The sequence below is a fragment of the Erythrolamprus reginae genome, chromosome 7 (genome assembly GCF_031021105.1).
Source record: "Erythrolamprus reginae isolate rEryReg1 chromosome 7, rEryReg1.hap1, whole genome shotgun sequence".
Lineage (NCBI taxonomy): Eukaryota > Metazoa > Chordata > Lepidosauria > Squamata > Dipsadidae > Erythrolamprus > Erythrolamprus reginae.
Window position 1 is genome coordinate 56,440,642 of NC_091956.1, and position 18,270 is coordinate 56,458,911.

The following is an 18,270-nucleotide window of genomic DNA, read 5'->3' on the forward strand; positions in this document are numbered from 1 at the left end:
TTCATGCAATCAAGCTATGTGTTAGTCAGTTTGGTTCAATGAACTCAAAACTCTGGATTAAATTAAATCTCAATAGACAAAATCATTGTTTTCTGTACTTTTTAAAATGAATCAGTAATAGCAGTTCCCTACCTTCATATCTTAAAAATAGTTGGTATCTTCTAAAGAGACTTGGCTAGAACCTCATAATATGGTGTGCAATCTAACTTCCGTTTATTAAGTAGAATGTTCCTTCAACCGCAATAACACAAGAGCACGCAACAGATTCAAACTTAATACGAACCGCGCCAAACTTGACTGTAAAAAATATGATTTCAACAATCGAGTTATCGAAGCTTGGAACTCACTACCGGACTCAATTGTGTCAACCCCTAACCCCCAACACTTCTCCCTTAGACTCTCCACGATTGACCTCTCCAGGTTCCTAAGAGGCCAGTAAGGGGTGTACATAAGTGCACTGGTGTGCCTTTCGTCCCCTGTCCAATTGTCTTTCCTTTCTTTCACCTATCTTATATATTCTCTTCCTTTCATATATCCTCTCCTCTAAGTTCACCTTCACCCTCTTTTATATTATCACATGTCTGTTTTCTTCCTATGTATTTATGCATTGGACAAATGAATGAATAAATAAAAAATAAATAAATAAATTTACTATTCAATTCCATTTGCCTATATATAAAACTAGAAACCTTGTCAATTTCATCTCTAGTGAACAATACTTTTAAGTTCTATTGATACTACAACCAAGATTTCTTATTTCTGTAATTTGATACAGCTAGTCTTCGAATTATGACGAAAATGTTGAGCCCAAAATTTATGTTGCTAAATGAAACATTGGTTAAGTGAATTTTGCCCCATTTTATAACTTTTCTTGTCACAGTTGTTAAGTGAATCACTCCACTTGTTAAGTTAGTAACCCAATTGTTAAGTGAATCTGGCTTCCCATTGACTTTGCTTGTCCAGTCAAAAGAATTGATCACATGATCCTAGGACACCACAACCATCATAAATATAAATCAGTTAACACAAGCTGAATGTTGATCATATGACCATGGGCATGCTGTAAAGGTCATATGTGTGAACAAAGGTCATAAGTCACCTTTTCAGTAGCATTATAGCTGAGCAGTCACTAAATGAATTATTGTAAGTAGGGGACTACTTTGCTCTTTAACTTACAATGCTCTTTAACTTACAATGTCTTCAAAGTGAATTGATATTTGAACTAAAACAATGACCAATTAAACAAATCATAAAAGAGTAATAAAGCGGCATTATCAACACAGGGCAAAAATTCAACTAACATATAAAAGATATGACCATAGGCTATGCTTTTAGCATATTCATGCCAAAATGTTGCCAAAGGCAGCAATCTAAAATACAGTTGTTTGGAAGTAAATCCAGTTATCTCAGTGGAACTTGTTTCTAAGTAGATACATTCAGTGATACTGGAGGAGCCACTATTTAAGCCCTCTCTTTAGAATAGAATAGAATAGAATAGAATTTTTATTGGCCAAGTGTGATTGGACACACAAGGAATTTGTCTTGGTGCATATGCTCTCAACGTACATAAAATAAAATATACATTTGTCAAGAATCATGTGATACAACACTTAATGATTGTCATAGGGGTCAAATAAGCAATGAAGAAGCAATATTAATAAAAATCTTCGGATATAAGCAACAAGTTACAGTCATACAGTCAACATGGGAGGGAAAGGGTGATAGGAATGATGAGAAAAACTAGTAGAATAGAAGTGCAGATTTAGTAGAAAGTCTGACAGTTTTGAGGGAATTATTTGTTTAGTAGAGTGATGGCGTTCGGGAAAAAACTGTTCTTGTGTCTAGTTGTCTTGGTGTGCAGTACTCTGTAGCGACGTTTTGAGGGTAGGAGTTGAAACAATTTGTGTCCAGGATGCGAGGGGTCAGTAAATATTTTACCCGCCCTCTTTTTGACTCGTGCAGTATACAGGTCCTCAATGGAAGGCAGATTGGCAGCAATTGTTTTTTCTGCAATTCTGATTATCCTCTGAAGTCTGTGTCGGTCCTGTTGGGTTGCAGCACCAAACCTTGACTATTTAGTTACAACTATTTAGTTACAGTGCTTCACTGTTATAAGGGGTCAGGCTAGGGAAGGCCTTAACACATTGACTACCAAGTTTCCCTGAAAATAAGACCCTGTCTTATATTTTTTTGAATCCTGAAATAAGCACTTAGCCTTATTGCCATGCACTCAAAAGCCCAATTGGGCTTATTATCAGGAATTGTCTTATTTTGGGGGAAATCAAGGTAGTGTAAATAGCAAAAAGGTTTGTTCTTAACTATCATAATCTTTTTCGGAGTATAAGATGCACCTCCCCCCCCCACACACAAAGGAGTGTGGAAATATCACTGTATCTTATACACCAAGTACAACTATTTTTGGCCTCCTAAAGTACTGTCCCCATGTCTCATTTTTTTTTCAAAAAATGGGCCCATTTTTTGCAAAAATTAGATGGACAGAAGGTCTGGGAAGCCTGCAGAGAGCTCCTGGGAACTGGGGGAAGGCAAAAATGCCTCATTTTGTTTGTGAAAAAATGGGTGAAGACGGCTCATTTTTGCCATCCACGAGCACCCCTGCAAGCTTCCCAGACCCTTTGTCCACCCCATTTTTCCAAAAAAACCCGGCTGAATTATGTCCGGATTTTTGCAAAAATGGGGGTGTTTTTGCCTTTTATTTAACCTAACTAGCATGACTGGAGAAGGAATTCTAGGAATTGAAGTCCACTAGTTTGAAAGCTGTCAAGTTTGAAGACCTCTGAGTTTGGGGTGCAAGAGTCTTCAAACTTGGAAAGTTTAAGTCTTGTGGACTTCAACTCCCATTCCTGAGCTAGAATGACTGGAGGAGGAATTCTGGGAGTTGAAGTCCACAGGTATTAAAATTGTCAAGTTTGAAGTTTGTAAAAAGTGTACATGACTGTAAAAAGTATACATGGTTGTAAAAAGTATTCTGCTACACTGGTATTTTATTAAATAATATATTACTACACAATTTGGTTCAGAATACTTTTTTCCTTGTTTTCCTCCTCTAAAATCTAGGTGCATGTTATACTCCAATGCGTCTTATACTCAGAAAAATATGATACTTTTTCAATATTAAACATACACTATATCTATATCTACTGTATATCTAAATCCGCTGGATTATTATGTATCCCACTATCGTAGACATATGATACTTGAATAAATAAAACATATTTAAAGGCTTTGGAGGCATGGAAGATGAAAAGAGTTACAGAGAAGTTATAAGATGCAAAGAGAGAGAGACAGAGACGGAAAGCCAGGTCAACTTGATAGGTGCAGTTCCTGCACTACAATCAAAAGCAGAATACTTTGATATTTTCCAATCATAGGCAAAATATTTTAGCTCCTGGGGAGTGGCAGTGAAAGAGAGCTATTGACTTATACAGTCGAAGCTTTTGAGCTTCACAAAATAATCAAGCTGGCCACTCTGTGATGCTGAGTGCTGAATATGGCCCAATTCATCAAAATAGTTCTTCTTCCACACCATACTGCCTGTGCCTCTTAAGAGACCAATACAGCACTTTTCCCAGTGCAAAAGGAAATTTTACGAAAGTAATTTTTGCCAGGAATTTTGCCAACTGTGGAGCAAAAGATTGACATTTATTTCAACTCCACTTGATAAATCATAATCACTTCCACCAAACTGCTGTTTGAGTTGCTTAAACATGCATGTTAAAACATGCATGTTTAAAAAAATATTCAGAATGTCTTTCCTCCTCCAGTGCTTCATTCTTCTTTCCTGCTCGCTTTTTGTAGTTCATTAAAGCTCTTTCATGGCATAATGCGAAACAGTAAGTCCTATAATATCCAGCTAATGGTTTCAGAGACCATCTTTAAAATCTAGAACTCTCATAATCTGTAGCGTGCAAACTAACTAAGAAGTACACATTTTACATCACCTCCCAAAGTTCAATAGTTATCAGAGAGTTTATCTAAGAGAAGAAAGCCTATTTTAGAAGCACAGACTATTTTCTCCCAAGGTTTTCCACATTTCTAGTACTTTATGGAAAAATATAATAGATTTAGTCTAAAAATATATCCCAGATGGAACACCACTGCTCAAGAATTATAGGACAGTTGAAATGAGATGGCAAACCCACATTAAAAAAAAAACCCCTAGCAGATTAACGTTCTGATGAAAGCATATTAGAAGATACTTCATTGGTTTGTTTATATAATCTCACTGAACTGAATTTCAAGGCAGATGGGTGTATAGGGCTAGACTGGGAAGTAAAAAAAAACACAATTCAAAGGAGTCAAAGACAGACTTTTGCCAAGAAAGCTTCCTGTTTTTTGTGCATGAAGACAGCAAGAGTCAAGTTTAATTTGAAGAAGACTTTATCATTATCTTTTTTGCCATGAAATGCAACGAGCTGGAGTCTTAATAATAAGCTCTTGAGCTTACTGAGACTTACCTCTAAGTAAACAGGCTTAGAATTCCCCTTTAAGTAGCATGTATGCATTCAGCCCTGAGTCCCAAGGGATAAATGCAAAAACAAACAAACAACCGCCAGCTTCTGCCATTCGTCCTCACGTGGAGTACAGAGTAAAGAAAATCGTACATCAATTATGTTGATGGTAATGTGCATGTTCAGCTGAAGGAAGAGGAAACCAGCGTGTGCTATTTCAGATCATAGGTGATCATGCTGTAGATGCTAATCCAGTTACTCAATGTGGGCTGATTGCCCACCTCATGCCTTTCTAGAAAAGTAGAATAATTGAGTTCAGCAAGGTTAGTTTTGGTCAAGACTGAGCATTACCTTCCCTCACCCCAGTAATAAGATAATGGTGAAAAATTAAGTGTTTTTTGCCTGATTCAGTCTTGATTCTTGGTAACTATGTGGTCCACACAGCTTTCTAGTCTTCTTCCCAGGCTGAGAAAGAATCAAAGTCACCCAGTTGGATTAAATTATCAAGTAGGATCAGGCTTCTTTATTCCATCATCTGAAGCAGGAGATCAAACTGGATCCATCAACATATTACGGATCCCCATTGCTAGGTCCTTACTAAGATCTATGCTTACATTCATGTTTGATCCAGGAACTGCCTGAAATCTTAGTGACTGGTATTTTTATCAGCTTCCACATACATTGTTTCCATTGTCGACCGGCTTCCTAGAAAAAGATGCTGATGCCAAAATAGACAAAGGAATATTATTTGTCCCTGATGAAAATGAAGACATTTATGGTTAGCCACAACTCACAGTAGTTCCCCCCAATACACGCACGCACACACATGTAACATATTTTGCTGATGATGAAAAGGAAGGGAGACTACTATAGATCTATTTTGGGCTTATTTGCCTTCATCAGGTAGCCACACCCTTTTACTGGGATTTGAACCCGGTCTTAGCTATTAAGCTACAGGCTCATCACCTATATCAGCTTGTACCAGAGAAGGATTATGTGTGATTTTTTTGTGTTGATTTTTCCTTTTCATTATCAGCAAAATATGTTACATCTATAGTTTATAGTTGTCGGCTATAAATTTTTTTATCTGCATTGGAATATGGCCCCTTGTGGGGCCGAGAGGCAAAAAGGAAGCTGTGATGCTTCTTCAATATACCAGGGTGACTCGACAAAAAATTATCTCATACACACACACACACACACACATACACACACAGGTCAAAAAAATAAAGGGAACACTTAAACAACAGAATATAATTCCAAGTATTCAATGAGAATATTTCATTCATTTGAGTGTTCCCTTTATTTTTTTGAGCTATCTATCTATCTATCTATCTATCTATCTATCTATCTATCCATCCATCCATCCATCCATCCATCCATCCATCCATCCATCCATCCATCCATCCATCCATCCATCCATCCATCCATCCATCTCTTTGATTTCTCCTGCAACCCCTTTCAAAGTCTTGAAAGCTTTCAGAGCATTTCTCAGTTTCTCTTCTGATCTTTTTGTATTGCTCAGGTCTTAATACTGTTTAAACACCCAAACAATACCCAGAGAGGTTATTGTTAGGGCCTCCGTTAGACCAAGCAGAGAGAGAGAGAGAGAAAACCAACCCTAGCCTTTAAGAAAAAAAAGGGGGAAACCCCAACTGACTACGCCAATTCGCTTGGGGAAAAAAAAAGAATCGCCCCCCTCCCTTTTTTGGAGGGGAAGAAAACGCAAGAAGATAAAAGGCAGGGATAATACATGTAACACTTTTATGAGCGTTCTGAAAAAAAACCCGAGCAGTCGACCTGTTAGATCTTTTTTTTTTTTGCTTTCTCCCCCCCTTCCCTGAACCCCCCCTCAATTCCCTCTTTTCATGTGTGTCTCAGCAGGCCTAACCCTCGGGTAACGCCCTTTCTCCTTCTTACCTTTCTTTGCACCTGTCCACGTAATACGCGGCAAGCTTCCAGGGTCCTCCCCCCCCCAACCTTTGCCAAACGGGGCTCCCGCTGCCGCCGCCGGTCGCGATTCATCCGCGGCGAGAAAGCTTCCACATCAAAAGGGAACCTTTTGGCGGAGGAGAGCGAGCGACGGCATCCCTTTTTTTCGCGTCGTCGACAACAACCCGGGTTGAGGGGGGGGGGAAGAGAGGGAGGGAGAGGCGTGTTTCCGAGGCTAAATTGGAAGCCGATTAGGCGCGCGCGAGAGAGGAGGAGGAGGGAGGGAGGGAGGCCGGGGCACCTTCGGAAGTCCCCTTCGTCAGGAGGGAAAAAGGTGTGAGGAGGGGGGGGGGAAGCAGCTCGGTTTAAGATTTCAAACGCCTCAGCTTCCCGGCGCGCTTCACCCTCAGCGCTATTAGCATAAGTCAGGGGGGGAAAACCTGCCCCGCGCGCATATATATATAGCGGGAGAGAGAGAGAGAGTCCCCCACGCGCGCTGTTGTGGCACTTTCGAGCGGCCTCGCTTGGATCGCGGGCATCCCCGAGCCGGTGGCGCTAACCAGCGGGCAGCAGCGGGCCAATTGGGCATCGCCGGCCGTCCCACCTGCAGCGGCTGTCGATGTTGAGGCCAAGCCCGGCCCGGCCTCCCCACCAGCCCCATGTCCGGGGAGAGGACAGATTCTCGGGACGGGCAGTTGCTCCCTTGACGCCGAGTCCGCCTTGCCTGCCGGAGCCCTTCCAGCGCCGCCTCTGAGTCCCCGTCACCCCCGAGAAAGGGACTTTTGCAAGGGACTCCCGCTCGCTCTCGCTGCTCCTCTCCCGCCCCTCTCCCTCCGCCGGTCTTCGCCAGCCCTCCGGTTGGGCTTCTCCATGGCCCCCTTAGCCGAAGTGGGGGGTTTCTTAAGTGGCCTGGAAGGGATGAGCCAGCAGGTGGGCTCCCATTTCCTTCTGCCTCCTGCCGGGGAGAGGCCGCCCCTGCTAGGGGACCGCCTGACCCAAGCGGAGGGGGGATCCCGAGGAGGCGTCGCGGCTGGGGCCACGGATTTAGCCCACCTGCAGGGCATCCTACGACGGAGACAGCTTTATTGCAGGACTGGCTTCCACCTGCAGATCCTACCCGACGGCAGCGTTCAAGGCACTAGGCAAGACCACAGCCTCTTCGGTAAGCCCCTTCCCCTTCCTTCCTTCCTTCCTTCCTTCCTTCCTTCCTTCCTTCCTTCCTTCCACCTGCTCTCTTCTGCAGCTTCTTCCCTTGTGACAGAAGCATCCTATAGCAACAGATGGTATAGCAACGGATCTCAGGCAGCGGGTGATTAAAAACACATCCGCTTGTACAAGTAGCATCTTGATCTGGGTTAACGTTGTGCCAGTGGGCTAATAGCGAAGTGGAGTGTTGGGACAGCAGCCTCTCCATACATACACCGAATGGGCAGGAGATAGAGAGATCAGCATAAGGGGGAAAAAAGTGGCAATCTGTTTGCAAAGACCTATTTCAAGTAATGCAATCAACAAACTGGTGGAAAAGGCCCTGGATATGAGCCTTTGAGCATGAACAGAGCGCCTTTTAAACATCCCTATGGACTACTTAACACACAATGCCTTACTGGAGTGTGGGAAATCCATCCATATAGGTAATGATGCTTGGAATTACATACAGGTTGTCCCATGCAGCAAGTGCCTAAACTATTTCCTATGTGGCTTGATAACCGCAACTATAATCAGCTTTCAACATACATAATTCAGATGTTGCATTTTGTACAGATGTTGCATTTTGTTCGTGATGTGGAAGAGTTTCCCACCTGGGAAGTATGACATTTGATGTGAACAATGGTTTCTAACAAAGGATACCAATATAAATACTTTTCATTTTTAAAACCATGCTCTAAAAGCTAAAAGCTAGCTGTGAGTCTACAGATATAATTGTAATCCAGATAAACTCAGATACATTGCTCCGACTGAGAAATGATATACCTGTGTGCTGGATTCAGTCTTTCTCTCTAACTTTTCCGGTACTTCTTTTTTTTCAAAAAAATAATTGCATGTTTTGCTATATATAGTTGTTTACAATGCACTCTTGTATCTTTGCATGGGTATTAGTCCTTTGGTATTCCAGTGGGAATTGTGCTTAAGGAAATGCATGCAGGATTCCACAAGAACATGCAACTGAATTTAACTTAGTCTGTTTAGAATAATATATCACACTGTCCAAAGATAAAGAATATGACTCAGTGCATTCCAATGTAAAGCAGGTGCTAGATTGTACACAATGCAAGTACCTCTCTGATACCACAGTATCCAAGATCTAATTAAACCTCTGCAATCTATTGGACTGGTTTATTTAGGGTTTTTATTTATGGATTACAAGGGATTTAAATACTGAATGAAAGAGGTTGCTAAATATGTAAGGAAGGAGAAACAAATGAGTATTGAAGAGAAAGTCTTCTCTGAAGAAACCTAGTATTAAGTGCAGCTGATAATTTTCATTACTTTCAATAATCTGCTCTAGGAGATCTTAACTGATAAACAGGAGTTTTGTTTCAACTTTAGTTCAACCAAAAATTCCATGTAGAAGAGAAGCTTCTTAGAGCATGTAAACATGGAGTAATTGCAAAAAAAAAAAAAGAAAGAAAAAAGAAAAATGTTTGAGATTGAGATCAAACATTCTGGGAGCTTCTTTATTCTATCACTGTTCTCAGTAGCTTTGACTGATGTGGTTTCTTTGTTGGTTAAATCACCTGCTTATTATGATTTGGAGAGGAAAACCGTGTCTTTGAAAATGATATCAGAAAGACAGAATACCTCCCATATCTTTCAATGGAACTTTGAATATCGGGAACTCCAAAATCTCTGATGATGTATTGGCAGTTAAAAGATGGAGATGCAGTCTTTATAAAATACTAAATATCTGAACTTTGAAAAGATTTGGCTGCCTTGTAACAGCAGCAAGACACCCCAAGTCTCAAACACTTTTTTCAATTAAATGCCAAAGGCTGATTATGATTTAAAAAAATAATTAGCTTTCATACGAGAGAAAATAATTCAGAAAATAGAACATTGTTGAAAAACATAGGTATTGAAAAGCCTAGCTAAAACACATGGCATTATTTCAAAGGAAATAGACAAATATCGCTTATCAAACATTTTTCTTTTTAACAATCCAAATATTTGAACACTATTATTGTTTAACAAGGAATGGCACAACCAATAATATTGCTTTGTAACTCTGGTATTGCAGCTGGAGAGATTTAAGGACAACTCAACCCTTTCATTAAAATCAATAAGATGTTAACAATGCTCTTTTTTATTGGATCAACACCAATATATATCAGTATTATGATAGTATTATCATTGTACTATGAAGAGGACTTTGATAACCCCATTCTGTATATTGTAGAATCAATGACTCAGAATTAATCACATGTTTAATTGCACCTCTATTTCTATTTCATACACAGATTTTCTGCATCAAATATAATTAGCCTTAAAATATTTTTCCCCTTTTCTCATTGCAGGTATTCTTGAATTCATCAGTGTGGCCGTGGGATTAGTCAGTATTCGAGGAGTGGACAGTGGCCTTTACCTTGGAATGAATGAGAAAGGAGAGCTTTATGGCTCTGTAAGTATTACTGCCATATCATCCAGCTCATATTACAGACTCACATTAGCAGTAATCTTTATAATCCCTGGGAATTTTGTCACTGGTAACAATGCAAGAGGGATCGCAGCCTTGAAGTGGCTACTTAGTGTAAGAAAAATAGTATCCAGTGGATTTATACAAAGCGAGAACTGCCTGGAATAAACTACACCATTACAGGGTCATGTTTAGATAACATAAGATGTTAAGTGAATCACTCAAAATTTACCTGAGTTTCAACTATGCAAAGGCAATAACTGCATAGTAAATTGCCTTGTAGAGTTATACCATGGATCAATCTAATTCAAAAGCATTCTCTCCAGCGGTGGGCTATGAGCCGGAATGCTAAATTGCGCTCGTCGCCATGGCTCTTAAGTTCTTGCTGGACCAGAGCGATTTTGCTGCTGCACCTGTGAAGGAAGCAAAATTAGTTATAGTTTATTATATTTGTATGCCGCCCCTCTCCGAGCCACAAGTGCGCCCGTGTTTCAGCATGCACGGAAACGAAAAACCTCGCCGAAATTCGGGCGCACCTGCGATTCCGTGCGTGATTTTGCTTCCTCCACAGGTGCAGCAGCAAAATCGCGCTGGTCCTGCAAGAACTTACAAGCCGCAGCGGTGAGCGCAATTTAGCGTTCCAGCTCGTAGCCCGCTGATTCTCTCCCTGAAATTCTCTAAGTTCTGGAGGACAAGGGGACTTGTCTATATTTTTGTGCTTGATTATTTAACTTAGTTCCAGGAAAAATAGTTTTCTGTTTGCATTTTTAGGTGTTTATGAGAGTTTTCCAAAACCAGAGGTGGGTTGCTCCTGCTTTAGACCTGCTCTTTAGAACTGGTAGCGGGAATACACCCCCCACGGCTGAACCAGGAGCAATTGCCGGTTCGCCACACCCCCAACCTGGCTCTAATGGTGTCATTGGCATTTTTGCTTCTGAGCATGCACAGAATCTTGGTTTTTGGCACTGCGCATGTGCACGTGATGTGGCCACACAGTGCACAATGTGTGCCCCCCCATGCAATGTAGGAGGAAGCGAACCAGTGGCGATGTAAATTAGAACCCACCCCTGTCCAAAACTTGTGGCCAAAATTAGATCCATTTGTCAACTGGTCTGAGATGGGAAACAGAAGCAAATATATGTAATCCTCGACTTAGGACAGTTTGTTTAGTGACTGTTCAAAGTTACAATGGCACTGAAAAAAGTGACTTCTGATTGGTTTTCACACTTATGAGCAGTAGTGGGTTCCTACGGTAAAGTAGACGCCATCGTGCCTGTAGCGAAAATTGAGATGCACCTGCAGCTCCACGTCTATGGCATGCACGCACACATGTCTGAGCTAGATTTTGCTTCTGCGCATGCACAGGAAGCAAAATCTCAGGCAGGGATGTGCATGTGCGTGAGATTTCAGTGATTTTTTTTGCTTCTCTTCCTGCGCGGAAGAAAAAAAATACCCAAAATTTCTCTTGTGCACATCTTTTCATGAGATTTTGCTTCCTGCGCATGCACAGAAGCAAAATTTTGCTCAGACGTGTACACACGCCAGAGGCATGGAACTGTGCATGCAGTACACCGGTAGCAGTGAGAGCAGCAACCCTCACCTGTCTCTGACCATAGTCATGTGATCAAAGTTCAGATAAAGCCAATGGGAAAGCCATGTAAGGATATTTAAAAACATAGCCTTTTCTTTTTTTTTCATAAATAAAATTTTGGGTTTATTCGATTTTTATGCCACCCTTCTCCTTAGACTCAGGGTGGCTTACAACATGTTAGCAATAGCACTTTTTAATAGAGCCAGCATATTGCCCCCACAATCCGGGTCCTCATTGTACCCACCTCGGAAGGATGGAAGGCTGAGTCAACCTTGAGCCGGTGATGAGATTTGAATCGCTGACCTACAGATCTACAGTCAGCTTCAGTGGCCTGCAGTACAGCACTCTACCTGCTGCGCCAACCCGCAGTACTTTCTTTGCAGTACTTCCTCAAATGATCAAGTGGACAAACACTGGCCCTTAATTACTTATCATTCCAGGTAGTGGTGCAAAGGAGAAACAGCATTTACAAAAATCCTATTTATCATATAGGGAATTTTGACATGAAAAGATAAGACCAATATAAGGTAGTGCTCAACTTACAACCATGTGTTCAGTGACCATTCGAAGTTACAATGGCACTAAAAATGACTGGTAACTGTTTTTCACACTTATGACCATTGCAGTATTCCCAAAATTCAGAGACTCGGTAACTGACTCATAGTTATAACAGTTGCAGTGTCCTTAGGTCATAAGCAGTGATGGGCTATCAAAAATTTTACTACCACACTGTGGGTGTGGCTTATGCATTTTGTTTCAACATCTTTCAGTGCAAATTGGGAGCTCTGGGGTGGAGCTCCAAATTTTGCTACTGGAACTGCGTTCCTGACCGTTCCCACAGGAACCCATCACTGGTCATAAGCAAAGTTATGGGGAAGCCAGATACCCTTAACAATCACGTTACTAACTTAACAACTACAGTGATCCCTCGATTATCGCGAGGGTTCCGTTCCAAGACCCCTCGCGATAATCGATTTTTCGCGATGTAGGGTTGCGGAAGTAAAAACACCATCTGCGCATGCGCACCCTTTTTTTCATGGCCGCACATGCACAGATGGTGGAGTTTGCGTGGGCGGCGGGGAAGACCCAGGGAAGGTTCCTTCGGCCGCCCAGCAGCTGATCTGCTCGGCAGCGCAGCGAGGAGCCGAATCGGGGTTTCCCCTTTGCGTGGGCGGCGGGGAAACCCCGATCTTCATCTTCCTCGCTGATGCCCTGGCTCGCCCGCCCGCCCGCCGCGCCCGCCCGCCGCCCACCAGCAAGAGGGGGAGAGATAGAGAAAGAGAGAGAAGGAAAGAAAGAGATGAAAGAGGGAGGAAGAGAGTGTGAGAGAGGAAGAAGCAAGATAGAGAAAGAGAGAGAGAAAGAAAGATGAGAAAGGAAGGAAGAGAGTGACGTCATCGGGTGGGAAAAATCGCGATATAGCGTTTTGCGAAGAACGAGATCGCGAAAATCGAGGGATCACTGTATACTGATTCACTTAACAACTGCTTGACTTGGCAACAGATATTTGGGCTCATTATAGTTGTATGTTGAGGATGACCTGTAGACAACTGAAAATCAACACAACTATGGCCTTCAGATGCAGTTTGCCACTCAACAATGTCTGCAGGAAAAGCATGTTGTTCCTTTCCTAAAAGGGCAGACAAATTGTGCTAATTGTTGCCTCATTCATGCAGCATTATATCCAATATACAAAAGGAGACAACATGGTTCTAGCCAATTGAGGTAGTGTGCTCTGTCAGTTCAAAATAATGTGAGAAGCTAGGAGTGTGCAGGAGTGTATATGGGGTATAGTGTATATGGTTAAAAAAAAAAGTCAAAATAAAGTCCGTGATGGTGTGAATGAAGTTCTCCATTTTTTTGAGGTGGAGATGGCTAAAAAAACAACAGTTGAAGCTTCAATCATACCAAGGGGGTTGCCAGCTTTATTTTTTGAAGAAGTCGATATTCCTGCTAGAAGCCACTCAGATTTCCCAGAAGGGAGACCAATTCCTTAGCAAAGAGAGGCTAGTATAACCCCAGGATAGCAGATATAATTAGTGACTTAGATGTGACATATGGAAAGGGGAGACCCAAATGGAAGGCCTCATCGAATAACTTTGGGCCCATCTTTCTTCACAGGATCTTTGCTGTGGGAATAAAATTAAAAGAGTAATTCCCAAGTAAGCTACCTTCTCAGAGAAAAGGCAGGTTTAAGATGCAGTTGTAAAACAAAACAAAGGGAGAAGAATAAAATGTGCAAAATTTGATGTAGTGCAGGGGTGTCATACTCACGTCATCACAGCGGCATCACATGATATATTGAGACTTCCCCCCTTCGCTAAACCAGGCGTGGCTGTGGCCTGCATGAAATAACCTGAAACATAGCTTGTTTGGGAAATATTATGTGCCTATGAAATACTGTAGGTTTTAAGAGTCCAAATAATGAGGCAGGAAAGGAAAACGAATATTATTTATTATTTATGTTATTTTAGATTTTAATTATTAGATTTGTTACCATGTATTGTTTTTATCACTGTTGTGAGCCGCCCCGAGTCTACGGAGAGGGGCGGCATACCAATCTAAATAATAATAATAATAATAATAATAATAATAATAATAATAATAATAATAATAATAATAATTACTAGTCCAAAAGACTAAAAGGCATCCATGGTTGTATGTCTGCTCATATTTCAGTGCAAGTGTCAATCTTACAAAGCAAGCAATCTAGATTCATTGATTCATTGATGAGAAAGCAGCAGAAAGGGAAGATATTATGTAGTATAATAAGTGGAGAAATGTAGGAATTGTTGAATAGGCAGGCAGAGCTTTAAGACAGACTTTATTCCATACTGATAAAAAAAAATCCTCTACAGAATAAAATAATTTATTAAAACAATATCTTTATTCTTAAACAGTGAAGAAATAAAACTGTGAAAAATATCACAGCAGAAAGAAACACACTTTTTGAGATAATAATCAATATAGGAATAGCTCTTTCATCTCTTATTACCATGTCTGTATATTTTGGTTAAACAGACTTCTCTTTTTTTCACCCTGTAGGAAAAGCTCACTCCTGAATGTGTCTTCAAAGAACAGTTTGAAGAGAACTGGTATAACACCTACTCCTCCAATGTGTACAAGCATGGAGATTCAGGCCGGAGGTACTTTGTGGCACTTAACAAAGATGGCAGTCCCAGAGATGGGGCAAGGTCCAAAAGGCATCAGAAATTCACCCATTTCTTACCTAGACCGGTGGATCCCGAAAGAGTGCCGGAGCTCTACAAGGACCTGTTAGCAATCAGTTGAGGACAACCACGGAGAAAAACCAGGATCTTAGCCTCTACCGTTCCAAAAGCAAGAGCAACTTCTAAATGTTGAAAATTACTGAGATCTAGAAAGCAGGCATCAGTGAAGCTGTTTAGTGGTAGACAAACCTTCATGCCTAATCTCTGGATGTAGGAGAATGGATCTTAAAGTCTAGATGACCAGCTCTTTTAGGTACCCTCATTCTGTGCTAGTCAAGAAGATGTTTGAACAGGACTTAACAAAACTGCTGTGGATCCTGTACTTGGAACATAAATAATTACCTACAGTGAATGAGAGTTGGCTGTAGATAACTAGATACAAATGGCTAATTAACATCATTGATAGTCATGTGGATGGTCAACATGGAGCTTTATGAAGACTGTGTTAATTGGGCAGCAAAATCTGGATTTATTTTTCCCTTCAGGATGGACCTAATTTATATATCTTCAGAGTGCATATATTTATTTTAAATATTTATTTATTACAGAGTTTATTTTTTATTGATCTATGAAGAGAGTTCAACCCTATACTACAATAAAAATCATTTACAGTGCCAATATTTACTCCCAAAGTAGTATCATTGTGCAAAAAGGGAACATTGCTATCCCAAATGGTACAAAGAAAGCAACATCTCTTAAAGGTTACTGTTTTACAAGCTAAAGAGATTGGTGTTTTGTTTTATGCATACACTGTTTCCTGTTGAATGGTCTTGTGTCGAAAGAGATGTTGACTGCCTTAGGAACTATGGGACTACCACCTATATTTGTACTGAATTTAAGATGCACATTTAAATGGAATTAAAGGTATACTTCTATCTGTTTGTTTCACTATTGTTCTTTAAGGAGCTAGTGCACCAGAGTCATTACCTTGTGAGAAGAAAGTATCTGGGAAAAATCTTGTGCTTTAGGTGTTGAATTAGTTCCAGCGAGACTCATCTTCATGCCCATTTTCAGCTATGGAAGTGACTCTGGGTCAGTCACTTCTTCTCAGCCCAGTTTCTCTCACAAAGCAATACCTTTGGGAATAAAAGGAGGGGAGATCCCATGCAAACTGTTTTGAGCTCCTGGAAGAAAAGCAGAATATAAATCAAATACATTTTGAGGTTCATAATTTGCATCACACAATAGCTGTGAAATAATCAGGGTTTTGAACATTCCCTTGTTCTACACTTGTGATCTACAACAACAATTTATACAACCCCCCACAACTGTGATGGATTTTTATTAATAATATTGCTATCATTGTTATGAGATCCCTGAAAATAATCCTAAATGCTCTTGAAACATACTGTATCTTGCTTCTAATTTGACAATTTAATCCTAAATATAGGTATTCAAGAGTAGCCTTGAGATCCATTTTAGACCTTCATCTTCACTTTATAAATCTCTTTATATTTGCCATGAAATCTTAGATAATCTCCATTGGAGTTCAAGATTGCCAGATAACTAATGCTGCTAAATACTCTAACACTGGTGTTGAGGATACCACAAAAGTTCCTTGTGAAGATTCTATGTATTTCCTTAGATGAAGAAAACTATATTTGTAACCCTAGTTTAGATCTTTTTATTATTTATCTATTTTAGTGGATATTGCTGGTATCTTTCAGGCAATTGCTGACATTTTATTCACTAAGAAAGGACCCTAATTCTGTGACAGAGAGTATGACATGTGCAAAATCTCTCACATTTAGAACCACATTTTTAAAGGGAAGCCTGGAAAAGAAACCTGAGATTGTAAGGAGTTATAACCAGGTATGTTTTTTTCAGCTTTACCTAATTTAGTGTCTTTAAGGTGTCTGAACATTGGACCTTTATCATCCACGTTCTGGCTGGGATGATGGGACCTCTAGTCCAGCACATCTGGATGGTACCATGATAAGGAAAGCTGGAATAGACCAGGCAATGATATGTGAATCAGATTTCTGATTGTCTAGTTAGTCTTCACTACTTTAACATAATATATAATTTAGAAGTTATGTTTACGTAAATAGTACCATTGGCAACACTTATATCAGCATTCACCTTAAAATAAAAAGTAAAATCTTGTTCAATCATCTGCCAGTTGATAATTGCAGAAATAAAATTTCTGTTTGTGAAATGAAAAGATTGCTGTTCTCTCAAGTCATGTTTTTAAATACATAGAATTTTTGAAACACTTGCATGAAATGTATGGCCATTTCTATTCTACAAAAATGATTTGAGACAATGTTCGAAAGAGCTGTTGGAAGAATCTTAGAGATTCCACCTTAAAGAGTATATTAATATTGGAGGGTTAACTTATTCTAACAAATACCCTTGGTAAAGTAGAACTGCAGAAGAATGTAAACACTATACATTAGCATCTTTACTGATAGAAAAATAAAGAACTGGATAGTGGCTGTGCACTCATGGTCTTCCATGCTCTGGTTAGAAAAAAATCTTATTAAGAAGCTTTCAAGAAAGAAAACAAGCAGAAACTTGGCTTGTTTGACTTCCTTTTTCCTCTTCAATTCTGAGTAGTGCCTAAGGCTGCTTAAAAATGCACAAAAACAAAAGCTTGAATTTTATTTAATGTACTATAGACTGTAAGTATGACTTAGTTACTGAGATTCAAGAACATCATTCACAGTAACCAAAATGAAGCAAACCCTGAATAATATGTCAGTAATATTTTGCAGCATCATTATTAACTATATTAGATACAAAAGGAGCAGGAAGGCTAATAAACTGCAGCCATCTGTAATCTTTGTCCAAAGGTTTTATATGTTAAGCTTACCATTCCTAGTGCTATCCTTTGGACTTTGAGCTCAAAAGTTTAAGAAGTTTTCAAATGTCCAAATTTTTAAAAAGCAACTCAGCTGCAACTGAGACCATAAAAGATGTTATTTAATGTTGATTGCAAAGGAATCTATTTCAACATATTTTTCATTGAGAATAATTATTAATAATAATTAATAATTTATTAATAATTTATTTTGCTCCCATCATTTATTAATTTTCATTCTACATTTATTTTGCTCAGTTCAAGGCAATATCCAAGCATACCTAATATTCTCACTTTTTACTTTCCCAATAACAAAAGCTATGTGATGCGGGTTTGGCTGAGAGAGCGAGAGAGCGAGAGAGAGAGAGAGAGAGAGAGAGAGAGAGAGAGATTGACTCCAGACTATAATTCATGGACTCCTGGTTTTTAATCAGCAACTTAACCACTACAGTATATCAGTTGGCTCTCTAAGACAGATGACCAGACATTGGATATGCTAATAAGTGTCCCAATGTTTAAATGATTCTTAAGATCCTTAAAATAGAAAAGCACAAGTCAAAATCATTGGAAAGAAACATGAAGTGACAGTTGCACAGTCAAACTGTTTGTGTAAG

General features: G+C 39.9%; 1 protein-coding gene across 1 annotated transcript; it reads left to right on the top strand.

Annotated features, from left to right (window-relative positions):
• The first annotated feature begins 7,271 nt into the window (after positions 1–7,271).
• Positions 7,272–15,688, top strand: FGF20 (fibroblast growth factor 20). Its single transcript, XM_070757644.1, has 3 exons — positions 7,272–7,563; positions 9,914–10,017; positions 14,669–15,688. Exons 1-3 carry the CDS (start codon positions 7,272–7,274, stop codon positions 14,912–14,914), a joined length of 642 nt encoding a protein of 213 aa, XP_070613745.1. The 3' UTR covers positions 14,915–15,688.
• The last annotated feature ends 2,582 nt before the right edge of the window (positions 15,689–18,270 follow it).

Excerpts from the sequence above, each read along its gene's own strand:
- FGF20 (XM_070757644.1), top strand. The coding sequence starts at position 7,272 with ATGGCCCCCTTAGCCGAAGTGGGGGGTTTCTTAAGTGGCCTGGAAGGG. Across the intron at positions 7,564-9,913 it reads GCAAGACCACAGCCTCTTCG|GTATTCTTGAATTCATCAGT; the intron begins GTAAGCCCCTTC and ends TTCTCATTGCAG. Across the intron at positions 10,018-14,668 it reads AAGGAGAGCTTTATGGCTCT|GAAAAGCTCACTCCTGAATG; the intron begins GTAAGTATTACT and ends TTCACCCTGTAG.